The sequence below is a fragment of the Panthera tigris genome, chromosome C1 (genome assembly GCF_018350195.1).
Source record: "Panthera tigris isolate Pti1 chromosome C1, P.tigris_Pti1_mat1.1, whole genome shotgun sequence".
NCBI classification, from domain to species: domain Eukaryota; kingdom Metazoa; phylum Chordata; class Mammalia; order Carnivora; family Felidae; genus Panthera; species Panthera tigris.
The window spans coordinates 150,160,702-150,181,398 of NC_056667.1; the positions used below are offsets into that span (position 1 = coordinate 150,160,702).

Genomic DNA, 20,697 nt, shown 5'->3' on the forward strand with positions numbered 1-20,697 from the left:
AGACAAAAAACTGGCTGTGCATTGTTTTTACCACTAAAATGGAACCAGGGTCACAAAATATTTTAAGATGCCGGAGTAAAAACATAGTCTCCTCACACCTCTGGTTAGTAAGGAACTTTAAAAAAGGTTTTGTTCTGGATTAAAACTTAAAACTTTCATTTTCATTGAAAAAAAAATAGGGCAGAGTGTTTGAAGATCTTAGAATCAAGCAAACAGGAAGTCTATCTCCGCTAAGCAAAGAATGTTATCTTCTCCCCTTTTATTGCGCACACTGAGGACAGCTGCTTTAGATGAACAGGTAACTTGGGTGAGCTAAAGAGAGTGTGAAATATTTCCGCATTCACTTTCCCAGAGCTAGCTCCATAATGCATCCTGAGTTAAATGCGTCTTGCATCAAGTTACACCTGGACCCTAGAAAGCACAGGTAACTAGGTGGTCCTCAGTTTTAACAAGGCCTCTTCACAGTCTCTTTATCAGCTTAGATTTTCTGATAAATTACTCACCTCTATCTGCAAAGCCATTTAAACTGTTTTACTTGGAAGGTGAGATTATTTACCACCTGATAATTTCTTGCCATGGTTGGTAAACAACCCAAGGTCCTAGATATCAGAGGCTGATGCCTAAGCTGAGTCCACATTTGATGAAAAGCACAGACTTCCAAGCATCAAGCAGAAAACTCGTTTTTCCGGCAACCAATTCAGCCAACTTTGTGAAATAAGGAAATGAAGGCTTACTTAAAAGTAAAAAAAAAAACCCACAAGCTCATTTTTCTGAACAAAGGGGTTTTACTGACAGCAAAGGGAGGGGCCGTATTGCTTAATTATTTTAAAATAATTTAAATGCAGCATTGTAGTCTATGCTTTTAGTGTTTGTTCTCCAAATTTTACTGATTCAATACTACATTCTTTGATTAAATAGTTCTTTTTGTCGGTTGCCTACAGGGCAAAAAGAAATTTGTTTAAAGTGAACTCATGGTTTGTTATTTTTCTGATCAAATACCAAAGGAGATAGGAGGCTACGTCCCCCAAATTAAGACACTTGACTAGCTCATGCTGGAGGAGAGAGAGTGATAGGTAAAGTTCTATTTGCTAGTTCCGTGCCCCGCACCGTAACAGGTCCATTGCTTTTAGGAAGTCATTCAATCTTTTCTGATTCACAGGTGATTTCCAAAGGTGTTTTTCAGTTGAAATCTCCTTAATAAAATCTAAAGGAACAACTTCTCCAACATCACTCTTTAATTTTATACTGATACGACTAGCCTGTACACTTTCTCTAAAAAGTTCATAGATATTACTTGAACAAATGTCTGAAAGGTTATTTCATACTCCTAGGTTTTTTCTGGGTAATTTTATTAAGTCACTGATTTGATTATAGGTCAAAGGAAGCTATCCAGCACATTATGACATATGACTTATAAGCATATGAAGCTATGGCCTGACTTTCAGAAGACATGTCAAAGCTTGTAAAATCTAATGACTTCTTCAAAGCAGCTGCCTTGGGAGAGTGTGAACTTACTCCTGAAAGCTATCACTACAAAGAATTTTTGACAATACCTCTTTGGGTATTTAGAAAGTTTACTGACTATTTTAAATTTTAAGAAATTGAGATGAATACATTAAAAGATGATTTTTTTCCAATAGAATTCCAAAGCTACAGATGTTAAAATGATCTAGCACAAAATCATATGTTGCAGATACATAATACATTATTCACTAGATTTACTTTGGCATCATTTTTTATTTAATGTAGGGATCTCATCTTCCCTCAAAGGATGTGTATGTGCCTCCACTGAGGGTATTTAAAGCAAGGCTCTACAGCTTTAGAAGGCAATTAATCAATTAATTAATTAATCCACTCTGCTCATGTTTGCTGAGATTACAAGGTTGGTGCTATACAGATTATAAAAATTGATAAGATACAAATGTTGACTCCAAGTTGCTTATAAATGAGAGATTTCAAAAGATGCAATCTAAAATATTTCAGAGTGTTTTGAACGCATGCAGCATTTTCAGAATAAATGTGCATGGATTCCAAAGATCACGTCTTTGAGAAGATTGTTGGTATCCTTGTTTATCTATTTGTAAAATCATGTCACTCATAATATTCTGCAGTAACTCTAGCTATGTTATCATCACGGAGAATACAAGCAAAGGAAGTCTTAAAGTATTCTTTGCCTCCAATCTTTACTGGAAATTTTATAATGAGAGTGAACTCATAGATTAACTTCCCGTTTCCTCAAGTTTTCAAACAATGATCTAGGCATTGTCTTTTTGGAAGATGAGCTATGGATTGACCAAGATTCCAAAAATTTAGAAAATTCTGTCCTTCCACTGAATACTGCTGCTTTTTCTTATGTTATTTAGTACAGTGGCAAAGAGTTCTTATGTTATTTAGAACTGAGATATCTTTAACTAAAGACAGAGTAAATATATGTAAGCTAAAATTGCTAACTCCAGAAAAATGTACAAGGAGTTTTTGACATCTGAAGATTTTTACTTTGCAATTTACCTTCTTTCTACCCATCTTAACTTTGAATTTTTATGAGTTATCATCTTACAATTAACTCTGAAGTCTTTATTGTCCTTGTATCATGGGTTAATGTGTTAAGCCAGGTCCTAAGGGTCTTCTTTTTCTTTGCTTGTGCTACTCAGAGAAACTGTGTTTTGTTTTGTTTTTTTAAATCCAAATGCTAGTTGAATTCAATCACGTGTTTGTAATAAATGGCAGCATCCATGCAACATTCACTTGGTCTCTGTCCTATTTTATATTCTTCAAATAGAATATTGTACACAATTGATAACTTTGTAAATCATGATTTTTTTTACACTAAAAATTCTTACAAATCACTGAATAAGCCTATCCAAAAAATCTAGTGATCACAAACCATAACAAAATATACGATTTCCTATTTGATACCACTTAAAAACTGGAAACGAATACATAATTCATTTATTCATTTCAGTTTATATGAAATTGAATAAGAGGCAGATTGTGTTTAAATTACTATGAATACCCAATGTATTTGGTTTTTCTGGATTCAACTGGCTAGTAAGTATTATTTTAAGTCGATCAGGAATTGTAATTGCTTTTGAAAAACAGCCTTTATTTTGTTTAATAAGAATATTAATCATGAATATCAGAGAGTCAGTTGAAAAAGTTAAGGTTGTGACATGAGGACTATGATTTGTTCTCAATAGAATTTTAAATATATAGACATTACTTGTCTGGCACAAAACTGCTGAAAGGATCCCTACCTCTGTGGTTTTTTTTACCTTGGTGTTTTTTCTATGAGACAAGTAGTCTCAGTTTGGATACATTTAAAAAAGTCCTTTGATGGCTGAGAATCTGTGAAGTGTCATTAAAATATAAGGAAAAGATAGCAAAATCATACTCCACCAGCCCATCCAGTTCTGCTTTCTTCTATATGCTCCTGGGTCTAAAAGAAAGAAAGATCATGTCAAGCACGCTATTAGGAGAACAGTTTTTCCTAAACATGATCTGGGCATTTGAACCTGTTAAGCTGCCCACTCAGAGTGTACCATTGCTAATAGCCTAACTTCACACTTGAATTTAAGATGACCGTATTCAACATCTTATACATCAACACTATTGCATATACATGAGCAATCTAAGGGATGGATTTTACTGAAAACCTTTAATAATTCTGGTTTAATTTTCCATGAGGCAGTGCCTGGAATTATTTCATTTATGGCAGCTGAGCACAACCCAAGCACTTGGTGTCATATAGTTTAAAAAGACATTTCAGTGGTGTCTGGGTGGCTCAGTCAGTTAAGTGTCTGACTCTTGGTTTCAGTTCAGGTTGTGATCCCATGGTTTGTGGGTTCGAGCCCCCCAGGTCTGCTGACAACACAGAACCTGGCTTGGGATTTCTCTCTCTCCCATTCTCTCTGCCCCTCCCTCCACTCGCATGCCCACTCTCACTCTATCCTATTCCAAAAATAAACAAATAAACATTTTTTTAAAAAAGCATTTCACAGTGGAGTTTAGGTTAATTTTTTTTCTTTTCTTAATCTTATTAAGTAGGTAGGAATCTTAAAATGTGCACAGAATCTTATTTTGGTGTACATTTTAGGATAGTATAATCATTTGTTGATCAAAATTTAGTGGGCATAAAAGGATGAATAGGCTTTCCTAGACAAATAATTAGAGAAAGATCATTCTAGGTGAAATGAACAGCACAAAGACCAGGCCAGCTTAGTAGACCACAGGGGTGGTTCCATATGGCTGAGTGGAAGGTGACTATGGAAAAGAGTTCAAGAGGAAGGAAGATGTTTGGGTATCAGAATGATCTTGGAGAAACTTTTACGCCACCCTAGGAAGTTTAGATTCCCCTTCTAGATGAGCCCTTTGAAGGAGTTCAAAGTCACAATTTGGAAAATATAATTGTGAACATGATACAGAGAATGGATTACAAGTCAGCAAGATAGAAAGAGGCAGAGAGATCAATTGGAAGCCTACTGGAATGTTTGGGAAAAAGGATGATAAAGGCCTTAATCTAGGTATGGATAGCAAATATGGATCAGAGAAGATGTAGCCAGAGACATTTAAAAGTTCAAATCCTCAGAATAAATTTGAGGGCAAATGGTAACCAAAACCTCTGGTACAGATAAAAATTGCCTAAAGAGTAAGTTGAGAGTTATGGTAGAGACTAGAAGATTATTAGCAATCATTTTCTCTGTTTGCTAAGACTATAGCTAGGCTACTTTTCCCAGGCCTGCTTCCAGTAAGATGTGGTCATGTGATAAATTCTAACCAATGGTGTGTGAGCAGAAGTGACTCATTCTACGTCTAGGCCTGACCTATATAAACCTATTATATGTGATCTTCCATTCTCTTTTCCATCCCCCAGTGGGATGTTGGTGATCAGGTTTGAAAACCGTGGACTAGCTTTGGAAGTCACTAGATGAAGACAGCACAAATGCCATCAACCTGGATCCTAGAGTGACTGTGCAGAGCAGAGCATCCCAACAATTAAAATTCCCCACAAACCTGGAGTCAGTATTAGGTGGTTACCTCAATGTGTAAAAATTTTCTTTCTTCTTTTTTAAAAAATTTATTTATTTATTTTTGAAAGAGAGAGAGAGAGAGAAAAAAAAAAACACAAGTGGGGGAAGGGCAGAGAGAGAGAGAGGGAGACACAGAATCTGAAGCAGGCCCCAGGCTCTGAGCTGTCAGTGCAGAGCCGGAAGTAGGGCTTGAACTCACAAGCCATGATGACATCATGACCTGAGTTGAAGTCAGATGCTTAACAGACTGAGCCACCCAGGCGCCCCCCAAAATTTCTATTGTATTAATTGTATTGTATTGTATTGTATTGCATTGTATTGTATTGTATTGTAATAATAAGAAGGGTCTTATTGGTGTTGTAGCAGTTAGCCTACCTTACAAACACATTAATTTGGAGAATAGTAAGATTTATAAAGAAATCATAAAAAGAAGAGCTGAAAACAAAAGGTCAGTGAAGTAGAAAGGGAACCATGAGAGAAGGTACTGTCATAAAAAGCAAGGGAATAATAAATTTTAAGGCACAGCTTTGTTGTCTAACACGACACTTTGCAGTTCTTATCTGAAAATGTGTTCCATGTATTTATCAAATTATTTTGAAACAGAGGTTGCTTTGAAATCCTAAGGTTAATTAAACCTGGTATTCTAAATTTAATCACTGTTTTGGGCCGTAAAGTTAAAGTTTATATCCAAGGAATTCCACATCTCCTTGAATAAGCATCTTTTATATTCTGTCAGTTTAGATTAAAGTTGACCCTGATTTTTATAAATTAGAATTTCAGATTCCAAAGCAATTACTGTTTTTAAATGCCTAGTTTTAAGAATTAAAATCTTAGTCTAAATGACTGATCTTACAGGTTAAAAGTAATAAGTAAAACCAACAATTCCTAATACCTAGATTCAATAAAAACATTGAAGATATATTCATCCCAAGCTGATTTATCAGATGAATGGTTTCTAATTAACTACCACAATCAAGTTGATTCTTTTTTTTCCCCCTATGGTACTGCATTGAAGCCAAAATCTTTCTGTTTTGTATAGCAAAATATAAATAAGATATAAAAAAAAAAGCTTCTAGCATATTCCATCAAAATTAGTCAAGCTTCTTACAGAGTAGTGATTTAAAAAAATATTTTTAGCCCAAGTAATGTTGACTATAATAGTCCTGATATATTTCCAAATAGATTCATATGACTCTTTTCTTGCAAAACATAGTGTCCTAATTTCAAGAAGGAATTTAGTGATTTACTTTGATTCCTCTGTGCTTTTTTTCTTGCTTGATAAAAAAAGGTTTATTCTATATTTGGTTTAATGAAACATGTCTTCATAATTAGAAGTCTTATGAAATGTATCCATCAAATTTCCTATTTAAAGAAAACATTTTGTGTGTCTGAGTCTCTAATAGGAGTACTTATGAACAGGCTCATTTTAAAGCTTTTAGATTGGTGGAGTACTTTTCTAACGCATTAATTTAACAGATTATGTTTGGATTTGAACAATAGAAACAATTAAAACTCAACAATAAATCTGTGCTTAATTTTCAACTTTTCCCTTCCTAAAATTAGCACAGTATTTCTATTGTATTAACCCACTGAATTACTGCAAGATAACAGGATAGCAAGATAGTTTGACCTGATATTTCATGTCATATTCTTAATTATCTGCTTTTAAATTTTACAATGGGAATGTTTGGCTTTCTTTTGATGACATCAATTTCCTTCAAAATTTTTATTTTTCTATTTTTACATCGAATAGACATAACACCGTTGGCATTTTTCTGTTTTATTTTTTTATCTATTTCTTTTTTTTTTTAATGTTTATTTATTTTTGAGAGAGACAGAGACATAATGTGAGTGGGTTGGGGCAGTGAGAGAGAGAGACAACAGAATCTGAAACAGGCTCCAGGCTCTGAGCTGTCAGCACAGAGCCCGACGCGGGGCTCAAACTCACGAGCCACGAGATCATGACCAGAGCCGAAGATGGACACTAAGCCGACTGAGCCACCCAGGCGCCCCTCTGTTTTGTTTTAAGTAGAATATATCTATTTCCCTAAAGACCCATCTTATCTTCTCATCTTCATCATTTTGGGTTTTGTTGACTACCAATCATACATTCTCAAAAGGACGGAATTTCATCCTAACTCAGAACCAGATACCTTATTTTTCCAATATTACATTGTTTCATTTAGTCTTTTTCTCCATTCAGTTTCAATGCTAAAGTCATTCAAGAAAACAAGGAGTCTATTACTTATTTAATAAAAATAATGGACTGTGAATAAAGGGTTGTTTTTGTTTTGTTTTGTTTTGTTTTGCAAAGCAATCAAGAGTTGAATGCAGTAATTCTGGCTTTATAATACAAAATGTTAGCGATAAATAAGTCCTCCCTCATACACTTTCATCTTCAGAAATACACCTCTGTGGGTTTAATATGACCTACCTTTGGACAATCCCATGTCTGCCAGCCTTCTCTGAAATCACATATAGACAGAACCGAAACATTCTGGATTCTTTTCAGCCACTGGAAACATATTCGTTCATCAGTAACCCATGTGAGCCAACTGAAATAATAATCACTGCAAATAAACCAAAACAACAGTCACTACCATAAACCAGTATGATGTCAAATAATTTCTCAAGTTCTGTTTTCTCAAGGATGTATTTTGTTATTATGAAATATCTATTCCATAGATAAAGAAGGTAGAACTTTCCCTTCTCTTCAGAGAAAAGTTTAAATATACTTCCTGACTTTTAAACAATATCTAATAAGAGAGTTGGTTCATCTAATGGAATTATTTTATATTCGAGCTTTCTCCTCATTTTGGACTTTTATATCTTGGGAAACATTTTAAGACATGAGGCCAAAGCTATTGGTCGATATAGAGGGGGGGAAAGCATTAAACTGGTTATTTTGCATGAGTAAACTCAATTTTTCACTTTTTAAGTGGTTGAGAGAGAGCCAAGTGTGATAAATGCCCATCTTTCTCTCTAGGTAGTTTGTATTAGAAGCCTCGTTTTAACTGTGACCAGGGTCAGGGGTTGAAATTCAGGTTTAGTATCATAATCAGAGATGATGTACACTAAGTAACTCTATTAGTGCTTGGCATACAGTTGGTGTCAATGAATGGCAGCAATTATCACTCGGCTCTGAGAATGAACCTATAGATGGAGAACATCAATGTAAATAACCTAGTAGTTCTACTACTTAAGGCTACTTACTTAACATATCTGTGCCCCTGGTTCTTTATAAAATGGGAATAACAGTATTACCAAATGCAGAGCTTGCTGTAGAATTGGCTGAGTGTGCTTAAAGTTCATGAGAATTCTGCCTGCTCCATGGTAAGTGCTGAGAAAATGTTAGCTATTACTATTAAATTGTTGGTATTTTACAGATGCTCCTCTTGACTCCTTATACAGTACCCTTTCTATCATTCCATTTGCTTCCTAAGGAGAATGACAGTTGAAAGAAAGAAAGAAAGAAAGAAAGAAAGAAAGAAAGAAAGAAAGAAAGAAAGAAAGAAGAAAGAAAGAAAGAAAAAGAAAGAAAAAGAAAGAAAAAGAAAGAAAGGGAAAGAAAGATGTACTTAGTCTAAGTTTCCATCAACTAGATTGGTGGTAGTTGGGGGAAGTAATGGATCATCCCCCCAAATAAAGCCATTTTAAATTATCCAAGAGGGGCGCCTGGGTGTCTCAGTCAGTTGAGCGTCCAGCTTCGGCTCAGGTCATGATCTCACGGTTTTTGAGTTCGAGCCCCGCGTCAGGCTCTGTGCTGACAGCTTGGAGCCTGGAGCCGTTTCGGATTCTGTGTCTCCCTCTCTCTCTGCTCCTCCCCTGCTCGTGCTTTCTCTCTTTCACTCTCTCTCTTTCACTCTCTCTCTTTCTCTCTCTCTCTCTCAAAAATAAATAAACATTAAAAAAAATTTAAATTATCCAAGAGTAGATTCACCCTGGCAAGGCCCCACAGAGGCCTCTGCTGAGGTTCTCTTTCCTGTCAGTGATCAATCATTCTGCCCTGGCCGACTCTCCTGCAAGGGGCAGCATGCCCTGGCCTGTTAGGGTTTGGGAAGTAGTGAGGAGGCCCACCAGGCTGGGTGTGGGCAGCCTCTTACCTTGATCTGCTTCAACCATAATGACCACAGAGGACTGATGGAGGGTTGGAAGGGTTGCTACAATCAGAACTAATCAGACAGGATCTACATATGGCCCCAAGCTGGGGGAGTGAGACTGATTCATGTCCCTGTCTCCTTACAGTGAATCCCAAACAGATAATTGTACGACCAGATAATTGTGAATAGACTGCATCCTAGTAAAAATTGCTAATATTTGGAGAGGGTTGGCCTCTTGTTAGTCATGCATATGTGATCAAACATGATCTATATGTGATCAAGCCCTGGGCTTGAGAGAACGTAGACCAGACTTGAAACAAGACAGGCTGAGAACATATATGAATTTTATTATTTGCCCACTGATCCCAAGTTTACATTCACACATCTGAGGGGAGTATCACTTAGATTGATCACTCTGATCGGATGACATCCATACATGTGTGAAAGGGGCTGACACTTTAAAATCAATTTAAGAAATGTCATTTTTAATTTGGTTACGTATTTAGGTTTACATGCCAATTTTATTTATTTATTTCTGCTTAGAGTATACATATCATAAACTCACTAGAAAAGAAGTGTAAATTTCAGCTAAGAAATTTAAGTGTTGAAATTCAGGTTAAGGTGGAAAGAGAGCATCTGGGCTTGCCCTACCTTGATGCTATCATTGCTGGAACTGGCACTTCTATGGGACCTATATGCTCAGGGTGAGTGGCATCGATAATAAATAACCGAACAACAGGATTCTTAGCTCCAGCCTGCCGAAAAAATGGAGATTATATGCTCATAAATTTTTAATTATGACTAACATATTAAAGACACTTTAGGAGTTTAGGCATTTTTTATAAGCTTACAATATTAAGTATATCATTGTTGAAAACATTTGAATTATAACATGACCAGGAATTTCATTTCGATTTTACTTGCAGGGCAATTACAAATATTATGTCAACCAGAGTGAAGACACATATTTTAAGTGATTAATGAGAGAGCTTTGATTCGTAGGGGAAAATAATTTGGATATGAAAATGCAGTGCCATAATTGATATTCTCTTTTCTGACTTTCAAGACAGATATTTCTTCTTCTTCTTCTTCTTCTTCTTCTTCTTCTTCTTAGGATAATTATTATAATCACTTCTCCCTGTACTGGAAGGCGTGCAGGGGGGAAGACAGTATAAACAATAAATAACAGAAGATATTTTTTGCTTTTTGCCCTATACTTTGGTCTAGGACAATCATCAGTCAGTCTCCTAGCTGGTTACATTACTACTGTTATCATCCCCCCCAAATTAGGGAAATGTCACCTCCAAATAAAGTGCCTGTAGAATTTGCACTTTTCTTGTTTTGTACTTTCTGTGCTATTATACACCCTAAATTTACATGACAGTGTAGTTCACACCCAGACAGCTTCTTAGAGTTCCTGTTATTTTAACACAGAAAAAGAGAGTCTTATAATTGTCAAACAATTTAAGTCCACAGAGTTCAGGTTCACAGCCTTAAATGACTCCATGCCGTTTGGATTTATCTAAAGAACTGTCCAGGCTCTCCTCTGACCTCCTGTTTCACTGTGAAGCTTAGCTGGGACTTCTGGTTTCTTTTGAGTTGCCTCACCTCTCAGCTTGATGTCAGATGTTTCAACAACTCTAGTCTTCAAGGAAACATGAAAATTTGGGTCCCAACTTCTCTGTCAGTGTCAGTTAGTCCTCAGCTCTGGGTTCCTCCATTTCTTCCTGCTGCCTTACACCCTCTTGAAGATCCAAATTCTTTTACGTCTTGGGTCCCAAGTGCCACTTCTCTTACTTCCAAACATCTTCAGTCTTTCAGACTTTATATACAGCCGTTGAGGGGTCTCCTACCTAAAGATGCATCTCCTATCCATTATCTTTTCTCACATGACTTTTAACATAAATTTTAGACTATCTGGAATTTCTAGTTCTTTATCTATACCCACTGTGACTCGCATCATAAACCACTTGTGTGTACACATATCCATAGAGGGACCCACTGGGTCCATCTGTAACAGTGTTCTCTTTGGCAAGTAAACACAACAGGGACCAAAGAACAAAGAACTCTTTTCTACAGTCACTTCCATTCCTTGTAAAAGAGGAGAATTTATTATTTGATCCCTTTTGAGAATTTTTGCCTAAGTCAAATTAGGATACGGCGCTTCTCCACTGTGACCTTGCTGTTCTCCTACTATACATACAGGAGCCCTCTCTTCAGACATGGGACTGAATGAAGTGTTTCACTCAGAATTCTAGAATGGTTATACAAGAAACATTGGGTTCATTCCATGTCTAATTTCCTCAAGAAAGACACTAGATTCACACACTTAACCTACCTTATATGTCCAGAAAAGATCATAACTCATGCCTGCTTCTACCTGACAGGAACATCAAGTTCAACATTTGTATTTTCCATTCTAGTTCGCATTTACATGAGAATTCAAGAAGGAATTGCAAAACAGAACTTTACCCTGAATTTGGAGCATGAAAGATGAAAAATTAAAATTAAGTTAAGCTTGTTTTTCCTCCATAATCTAGACCATATGTTTTTCAAAGATTCTGCGATGGATTTTGCAAAGACTACTTCATCCAGCACAACCAGATGTCCAAAGCAACAGATGTCCACATAAATAATAGAGCACAGTACAATGTTTGCCTTACAATGCACAAGGATAAGAAGCTCTCCAAACTTGTTGATCCCACCTCTATTCATGGTGTTGGTTGCTCATTTTGACACCAGAGGAATGGAAGCATCTGCTGAAAGTACTCAACATACCTTGGGGTATGGAATATTTATTGTTCTAGGATATTGTTCATCACCATAATAGGAATAGGCGATAACTGGTATCTCGGTATCATTAAATTCTGCATATGCCAAAAATTTTCCATTAGGAGACCACCAGAGAGCGTATTTTGTAGCAAGCATTTCCTCTGAAAAATAAAACACAAGCATACAAATAACCATTATGGCTTACTCTTAAAATTATTGCAAATTCTTCAAAATATATTGTATTAGCCATTACTGACTGCAATAATTTATTTAATGTGGGTGTGACATATGCCAAAATTTTGTTATTAAAAAAGATAAATAATCTGAGTTTAAAGACATAGCCTAACTTATACCTCATTTCAAACATCAATCAGTCTGCGTAGGAATTGATATTAATCAGAAATGTAATTCTTTAAGTAAATTAATTAAGCATTTCAACAATAAATAATTTTCCCTTGGGGCAGCTTCTGGTTTTTACAGTCACCTAATGTAGCCCAAACAAGGAGAACTGTAATTACACTACAAGAGTGACATAAGTGTTAGATGTTGACTTTTTCTCCTAGGAATATTAAAAAAAAACAAAAAAACAAAAAAAACCAAAAAACAAAAACAGTTCAGTTATATAATTTTTAATAAAGGCAAGAACTATAAGACTTCTTAAAGTCCAGTTAGGTCCTGGATCCTACATGGCCTACAAAGAGGACACAATTCACAAAAGTATCAAAAACTAGGAATATTTCTCTGCAAAATTATGTAGACAGTTGTTTAGTTTTGGAAGAAAGATTTATTCCTCAAGAAAAAAGAAACCTGAAGAAATGTACCAACACAGCATCGAAGGACCATAAACTTCTTGAAATGTGAATTATTACTACCACTTTATAATGCTCATGAAAATCAGCTCTACCAGCCTGATTATTAGATTTTGTTCTTTGAGAACATGTACATCCTGTTCATAACCTGATAACAGCTTTCAGAAATGCCACCATTCATCTTGGTAACATACCACTTGGCTAAACTTTACTAAATACATGCAATTATTTTCAATTAAAAGCCTAAAACAGCAACGGTAGAAAAGGAATATGATTTACCTTCATAAACCCAGTCTGGGATCCCATTGAATATTTTATTTTCTCTTCCATTAAATGTTATTTGAAAAGGTGGGTCTTCTGGTCTTTGTTTCAAATAGATATTGTTTTGATAGACATATGCCTAGAAGTGGTGGTAAGTTAGTTAATAAGGAGAATTCCATAAGAAATACAATAAAGCCTGCAAACTTGTTTTAATTATTTACCTAATACCTTCAAAATGCATGGTAATCCAGATGCAAGAAGGAATCACAACTAAAGTATCATTTTAATAGGTCAAAAAACCAATCAATTCACATTGACATCAGTTATGATTTTTAAAGTCTATCAAATAAAGCATAAAGTTTACCATATATTTGTTGCTTTATTACTCAAATAAATAATTGTACATATTAACAGAAAGTCAAATAAATCTTTGAATATTAATAGCTAGCCAGATCTAATCTTTATTTAGAGTCCTTAAATAAGAGCTTGGACAAAATTTCATGTTGTCTGAAGCTAGTCTGGGAAACTTGTGAAAACCATATTTTTCCTCAGCTTTCTGGCACAACGCATTCTGGCTGAGTATGAGGATAAAGTTTTTGACTGCGATATTTAAAGAAGTCTATCCATGAGCTTGAGATTTTGCGGAATTCTCAGATGAGTTTCAATTTATCAAAACTCTTCCCGTTTTTAACCACTAAAATAGTCATGAATTTTTTTTTTCCTTTCAGGCAGGGAAATTTAACAAAGGCCAAAATCAAATGGCTCCTCTTTTATTTAAATGATTAAACACTTCTATAATTTAAACACTTACTAATTTACTCCCAACAGGCGACCAGCATAAATACTGAATTGGACGAGGAAGCTCATTTCTTCTTACAAACTGTCTAGAAGGAAAAAAAAAAAAAAAGGGAGAAAAAATAATAATAAACCTTGCTGTTCAAGGGGGAAAAAAAGCATCTTTACAAACAGAAAAAAGTAAATAATAAAAATGAAGGCTCATCCTCGGCCTCCTCAAACCTAACGGAAAGAATGTGACAAAATGGCACTGGAGGCATCGGGTTCTGGTAGCAGTTCTTTACCAGTTACTTAAGTCACTTAATTTCTCTGGGTCTCAGTTTTCTGACCTTTGTAATGAAGTGAATTAAAGATTTATTAGAGATTTATAGACTGTGAAAGTGAGACTATCTCTAGAAATTATCTGGTGGAACACCTCATTAAAAAAAAATAAATAAACGTGAGGTTAGAGAGATACGACTTTTTAAAATCACATCGCTGGTTCTTGGCCGACCCTAATTAAACTCAAGTCTCCTAACCCTCAGGACTGTAAAATTTGTACACATCAGGCTGAGATGGTCGACGAAGTGCCTTCCAGCTCTAAAATGCTATAGCTGTGCTGAAGTTTAATATGTGCTCTTCCACATTCTCATTTACAACCCCCATCTCTGTGAATGCATATGCATTTCAAATTTTTGAAAATAAGATGCCATTTGACAATCTCCCCAGGGATCTGACTTGAAATCAGAAAAGGAAAGGAACATCTGATCTCAAACTAAACTGAAAAACAGATCATACACTGGGCAGTATGCCTTAAGCTTGCAAAGTTCTCCACCCATGGGGAAATTTCAAATATCTTATTGGTCAAAAATCTCACTTTGGTGCCTAGACTCACCCTGCAAATACTCAATTGACTAACTTGCACTGTGGGGCTTTTGTAGTTCTTCAACGAGAATGTGTTCAGATTTTTGTAAGTGCTAAAGAGTCATAGGATGCCATGCTTAAGTTTTGACTATTATCTTCTTGAAGATTATATTAATAGTTTCATCAAGACTGCTTTTGAAGATAAACGAAACAAGACTTGCCTCCAAGGTATACATTGAGGAGCCTGAAGAAAGACTCTTTGTCCTCTCCCTCAAAAAGCTAACTCCAACCTGGACCTAACATGCCTGACACTTCTACTTTTCTCATTCTTTTAAAGCTGGAACCTGCAAAGAATTGTAACCCACGTTACTTTGACACAACTTATTAGGTCATGCAGCCTGAGGCCTAGCAAGCCGTGAGGGAACACAGGCAGATCAGCTTTGACTGGGGAAAGAGAGAGTAATGGCCATGGAAGAGAGAGACCGCTGGTGAAGCAGTGAGAATCCTGCCTGCCAGAGGGCAGTATATGAGCAGCAGGCACTGGGAAGGTCCACGATATATTGAAACACATGTGAAGGCACAGGCAAAGGAATGATCCAGAAGAAAAGGCATTTCTATCTCAGGCCAGCGTTCATGTTACCTTTGACATTGCAACGCTGTCTTAGGTTTCCATATGCTGTGGAATCATCTATGCAGGCATGCAGACAGCGCCAAGCTGAAAATCTCAGCGCAGAGTCTCTTCATGACTGGCAAGTCACCACAGCTGCCATTTTCTATGTTTTCTAAATAACTAACACTATGAGAGAAAGTGGAGGAGGCTGCTCACAAAGGCTGTCGTCTCCTCTCAGTATTCCTTCCCATGCTTGAAACCAGAACTATCTTCACTTTCTCTGTGGTAGATTTTTATAGACTCTTCAGAAGCATATAGAAAATTTGGAATTAGTGGTATGTGGTCTTGCCTTGAATCTCAACAAATTTGTCATCCCTCACTTCCTAAATTATGCTATATTTACCTGACAAAAGACAAATTTGGCAAATTAGATAGTTGTGCAGATAAGAAAAGAAAGAAAGAGAGAGAGAGAAAGCAAGCAGGCAAGTAGTGGCTTGACTAAGTTCACTGCACAAAAGCTAAATATTTAAAATGATTCGAGGCCATAAAACTTATACAAGCCATAATTAAAATATTAGTATTGTCACTTTCTTTTGGAATGCTGTTTAATTTGTTGAACCTTAAGGTAGGATGTGGAGAATTTCAAAACAATTAAAAGAAAAATAAGGAATTGATTAAAGCCTTAAGAAATTGTGCTGAAAAAGTAAGGATTTTACTTCACCAATTTAAAGTTTTCTTGAGAGTAGGGTCAGTGCCTCGAGTTCATTTGTATCTCCCCATATATGCTTTTCACATAATGGGTGTTCAATAATTTCTTTTTGAGGGGCTCCTGGGTGGCTCAGTCGGTTAAGTGTCTGACTCTTGATTTCAGGTCTGGTCATGATCTCAAGGTTCGTGAGTTCAAGCCCTGTGTTGGGCTCTGAGCTGATAGTGCAGAGCCTCTTTGGGATTCTTTCTCTCCATTTCTCTCTGCCTCTCCCCCACACACATGCGCACAACACACACACACACACACACACACACACACACACACACACTCTCTTTCTCTCTCTCTCAAAATAATAAAAAAATAAACTTAAAAAAAGAAAAAAAACTATTTTTGAATTTGGTGATGATGTGGGTACAGAGAAGAGAAAGACCCGGAGTATATTAGATGAGTTCAGTTTCTACTTTACGTAGTAGTTCACATTTCCTCAATTGACAGTTTAAGATCAGAATCATTCTTTTCTGAACTCTTAAAACAAGTAGATTTTGTTTTGAATTTTTGTGTTCTTACTGGACAAAAGAGGAAATAGACCATAAAATTTTTCAATACCTCTTCAAGCCATATAATTATTTTTCCCTTTTATATAACAGCAAATAGGATATCACATTAAGATGAGTAACTAAACCAATTCATTGTCCATACTGAGTCAGAGTGATTTTTCTAAAGTGCAAATCTGATTCCCTATTGTCATCAGAACGACATCTAAACTCTTCTTAATGGTTTCCTCGTGATTATTTGGCCCTTGCTTCCTGGCCCCAACTCCTTCCCAACCTTACACCACCTCTCACTAGTCAGCATGCCCTCCTCCAATTTCAACTCAACTGACCTATTTTGAGTTTCCGAAACTCTCTGTGCTCTCCCTTCCCTTGGGGCCTTTACAGGTTATTCCTTCTGTCAGGAATTCCCTCACTAGGTGTTCTGCCTACCTACTCGTTCCTTTTTTTTCTTTCTTTCTTTCTTTCTTTCTTTCTTTCTTTCTTTCTTTCTTTCTTTTTTGATTAAATTGAAATATTTCAAATAGTGAAGCATACAAAGAAAGAAAGAAAATGGTATGACAGATGACAACTTATCTACAGTCCCAATTTAAAAAAATATTAACGTTTTGCAATTTTAGTAACAGTTAATTTAAAATCAATTAATGGAGTCTGTGTTTAGATACAACTGAAGGAGATTTGCATCTCCTGCCCTTCTGCTTCCTTCCGTTGAAACAGCCACTCTCTCGTAAGCAGTGTATCATTCCCATGCACGTGTTTGTGCTTTCAGTATGTAGGTTTATGTCCATAAATGGTATATTTATAATTTGGTGTTCCAAAGTAGGGAGAATAAAACTGCCTGGTGAATAAAAATACAGAACATTTGTCAAATAAAAAGAGGTAAATGTTTCATAAAAGTATTTCCTTAAATTTCTTCATTTTTATGGGTGCCCATACACGGTAAAGAAGTAAAACACTAAGATCAGTAACAAGATAATGTAGTCTTAACTTTAAATCAGAGCGTGGAGTGAAAAATCATAATGGATTTAAGTAGTATCAATACATAGATATGAAATTTTACCCAGTATTTAGGTCATAGATGTGATATGTTGCTGTGTAAGAGTATCTCCAAAGCTGTCGGAAAGAAGAGAGACAGAGACAAATTATGATTCTTAAAAAGCTTCTATCAATAATGTATAATAACAAATGATTCAAGATTCAGAATTATAAAAGGACTATTTTCATAAAGCACTAGGAAGGATATGTTTCAATTCCAAAAGAGACTTCATTTAAAGAGTTTTACTGTGGACTTTTGTGATGTTTGTCTAAGTTCCAGAACTAATCTCAGCAGTGATTCAACCCTCACTCCATAAAAAGCATATCCGAAGACATTTCTTAATATAAAAAGCTTTTCTTTGACACACTCTATCCTAAGAATTTTTCCTTTATGCTATACCTTGATTTGAAGTAAAACCCCCACGATCTCCCTGGCCATAAGGATTACCCCAAACCTGTGTAGTTCATTACAATGATACCCTCTAAAATTAGATAAAGAGAATTTTATTCAACACAGAGTTTTGTTACAACATGTTTGCCTTTCTTAAAATATAACACTTTTTAAGAATAATAGAAATTGAAAAAGAAATAGAAGCTCCATAGTTTATAATTCCTCCTGAAAAAAACTGCTCTTTTTCTCATTAAGTGTATTTGTTCTGTGGTTAGTGAATAATACAAATATTATTTTGGATTTTGTTTCTTAAAAGAGCTTTCAGACTCTTGGCAAAGAAACTCCAACTGGTTAAAACATGTCTTCCTGAAGACTGGTAGCGACCAGGACGCGGTCTACTGGAAAATAATCAGCAGACTGAACAACTTGGGGGGGGGGCAAGATTAACTATTCATTCTGTTTTATATCTCACATAGGATATGAAAAATGGCAGTAAAAAGGTTCTCTCTCTAAAGGTAATCACTAGAAGTTTCATTTGATAATAAATTCTTTTGTCTTCTTGCAAAATTATCTCGAAGTTGTGTAAGTAGAAAAAATAAGATCATCAACTTCCCTCTATAACTTCATTCAAGAAGGGGAAATGAAGTAAAGGTAAATGGTCTGATTTGGTGGGATATTCCTACCCCAGTTTTTTGAAGCCACAGATTTAAACCCTGGTGTACCGCTGACCATATATTATCCTACTTGAGCAAGTGAGTTAAATAAGCTACACCTCGATATTTCCATTTTCCATAACAATTAACTTTCACAAGGTTAAAATATGTGAGGATTAACTAACGACTTATGAAGTCAACTAGTTTTAGAAATAGAAGTGTAATTGTCCCGTTTCTGATAAATATCAGTGCCCCCAAATGAAGTCCCCTACCCCAGAGGAAAGTAGTTTCTACCGTTGGAGGATAACCAGACAAGTGCACCAAATTCTGAGTTATGCGTATGTTCTTCAGTTATGTTTTTTAGGCTCATCTAGAACTCACATTAACTTCTTGAATATTTAGAGATAAAAATATACTCTCACTTCCTCTTACTTTTATAAACCAAACTGTGGATTAGTAGCAGATATAAACGGATATACCCAAATTAAATAGTCAATACCTTTGAATAATCACTTTCTAGATAGGCAAATTGCCGATCAGGTGACAAGCCATAATTTGAAGCATTCACACTTTTCTGAAATCATAAATAAGTCAATTAGAATATAGAAGAAAAACCAGAGCCATGTAAATGTGAAGTATTAAAAGGATATCACATAATAGACATACTCTTACGTACATATACTGTCTATGCAATTAAAAAAACATTTACATGGTACTGTATACAAACAAATTTATTAAACACTATGAGAGGAAGATGTGATACATAGAATATACTTTATGATTTCAGGAAGCTTAATATGTTAAACTTGAAAATAAGTAACGTATTGCAAATTAGAAAGTTCTATTGAAGAAATACAAATATAGCATTGCGAAAGCATTTGAAAAAGAGTTGATTAAATCCAATTCAGAGGATCATTGGTTGCATGAGGAAGAGAGTATCATCTGAGCTTGACTTTAAAACTAGCAGGCTTTTGAGGGTGGAGAAAGTGGGAAGAGCCTAGGAGCATAGAGTGGCAGAAGCCTACATTTCATAGTTCTTGTTTGTCGAGCGTGTATTCCAGGTTAGGTGCCGTCCTCCCACATTCAAATGTTACACTACTTACCTCTTCTAGAAACCCAGACTGGTATTATTCATCCTACTCTTCAGAGAGAGAAAATGAGGCACACCGTGGCTGGTGTGGTATGGAACCTTATTTAACTTTCCATAGCTAAGAAGTGACAGAACCTGGATTTGAGCCTCAGTTTGCCTGTTATAAGGAATGATTTCTCAACTCTTATCTCTTACTACACTTTTTTTCCCAGAGAAGGAAAGATGCTGGGTGATTGAGAGGAGGCAAAGGCAGTAGTATAGTGTGACTAGAAGAGAGAACTGGAGAATTCAGTGGGGGATGGAACCGAGAAGGCTAGGTCAAGTGCTGAGAGTTTGGATTCTGTTCCTTGGTCATTGAGTAGGTGGCAAAGGTTTGAGGAGGAAGATGATGCTGGATACATACCATGGTGTTATTACTCAAAATGGTATATGATTCTCCTGTTTCAATATTGTAATATACTATATCATTATCTGTAGACTGATGAAGATATTCTTGTCCTTTAAACAAGAAGGAAAACAAACTTGAAATGATCCCCCTTAGTAGGAAATGCATTTATAAGAAAGAGAAACCTCCCTTATTTCACAGATGTGCTTTGCTTTTCTTCCCTGTCCAGGACATTGCTTCGTCAGACTTAAAATAATTAGCTGACAGTGGAAGGGAGGAAAGGATGCTCTTTTCTATTTTCCACAAAAATGCCACATTTGCTAGTAGGCTGTCCTATTGTGACCAGTTCAGGGTGCTGGGGAATAAAATTGGGTTTTCTCTGTGATACAACAAAGAGGATAAACTGGTGTGTTTAAAAACTGGTGTTAAAATGGTGTATTTGTTTTGAACTAAAAAATACATTATATTTGGGTTGTGTTTGATTTAGTTTAAAACTCTTTTGATGTGCATTTTATTTTCTAAAGAGAAAATTGAAAATATTTAAATGTGTTTAGTCCCACTTTAGATACAAACTATAATACCATAAATAATTTAGTTGACCTTACTATTTGTTTGGAATTATTTGACAATATCCTATTCTGAAAACGTATATGCAAATATCAATTT

The 20,697-nt window shown here is 35.7% G+C and overlaps 1 protein-coding gene across 1 annotated transcript in view; it reads right to left on the minus strand.

Moving 5' to 3' along the window:
• The window catches only part of LOC102971180 (fibroblast activation protein alpha), a 73,959-nt gene that overhangs the window by 35,401 nt on the left and 17,861 nt on the right, over window positions 1–20,697 (minus strand). The window contains 9 exon segments of the mRNA XM_007078449.3: window positions 3,392–3,436; window positions 7,462–7,597; window positions 9,779–9,882; window positions 11,906–12,060; window positions 12,988–13,108; window positions 13,781–13,853; window positions 17,538–17,590; window positions 19,056–19,130; window positions 20,050–20,144. Of these exon segments, the coding sequence (XP_007078511.3) occupies window positions 3,392–3,436; window positions 7,462–7,597; window positions 9,779–9,882; window positions 11,906–12,060; window positions 12,988–13,108; window positions 13,781–13,853; window positions 17,538–17,590; window positions 19,056–19,130; window positions 20,050–20,144 (857 nt within the window).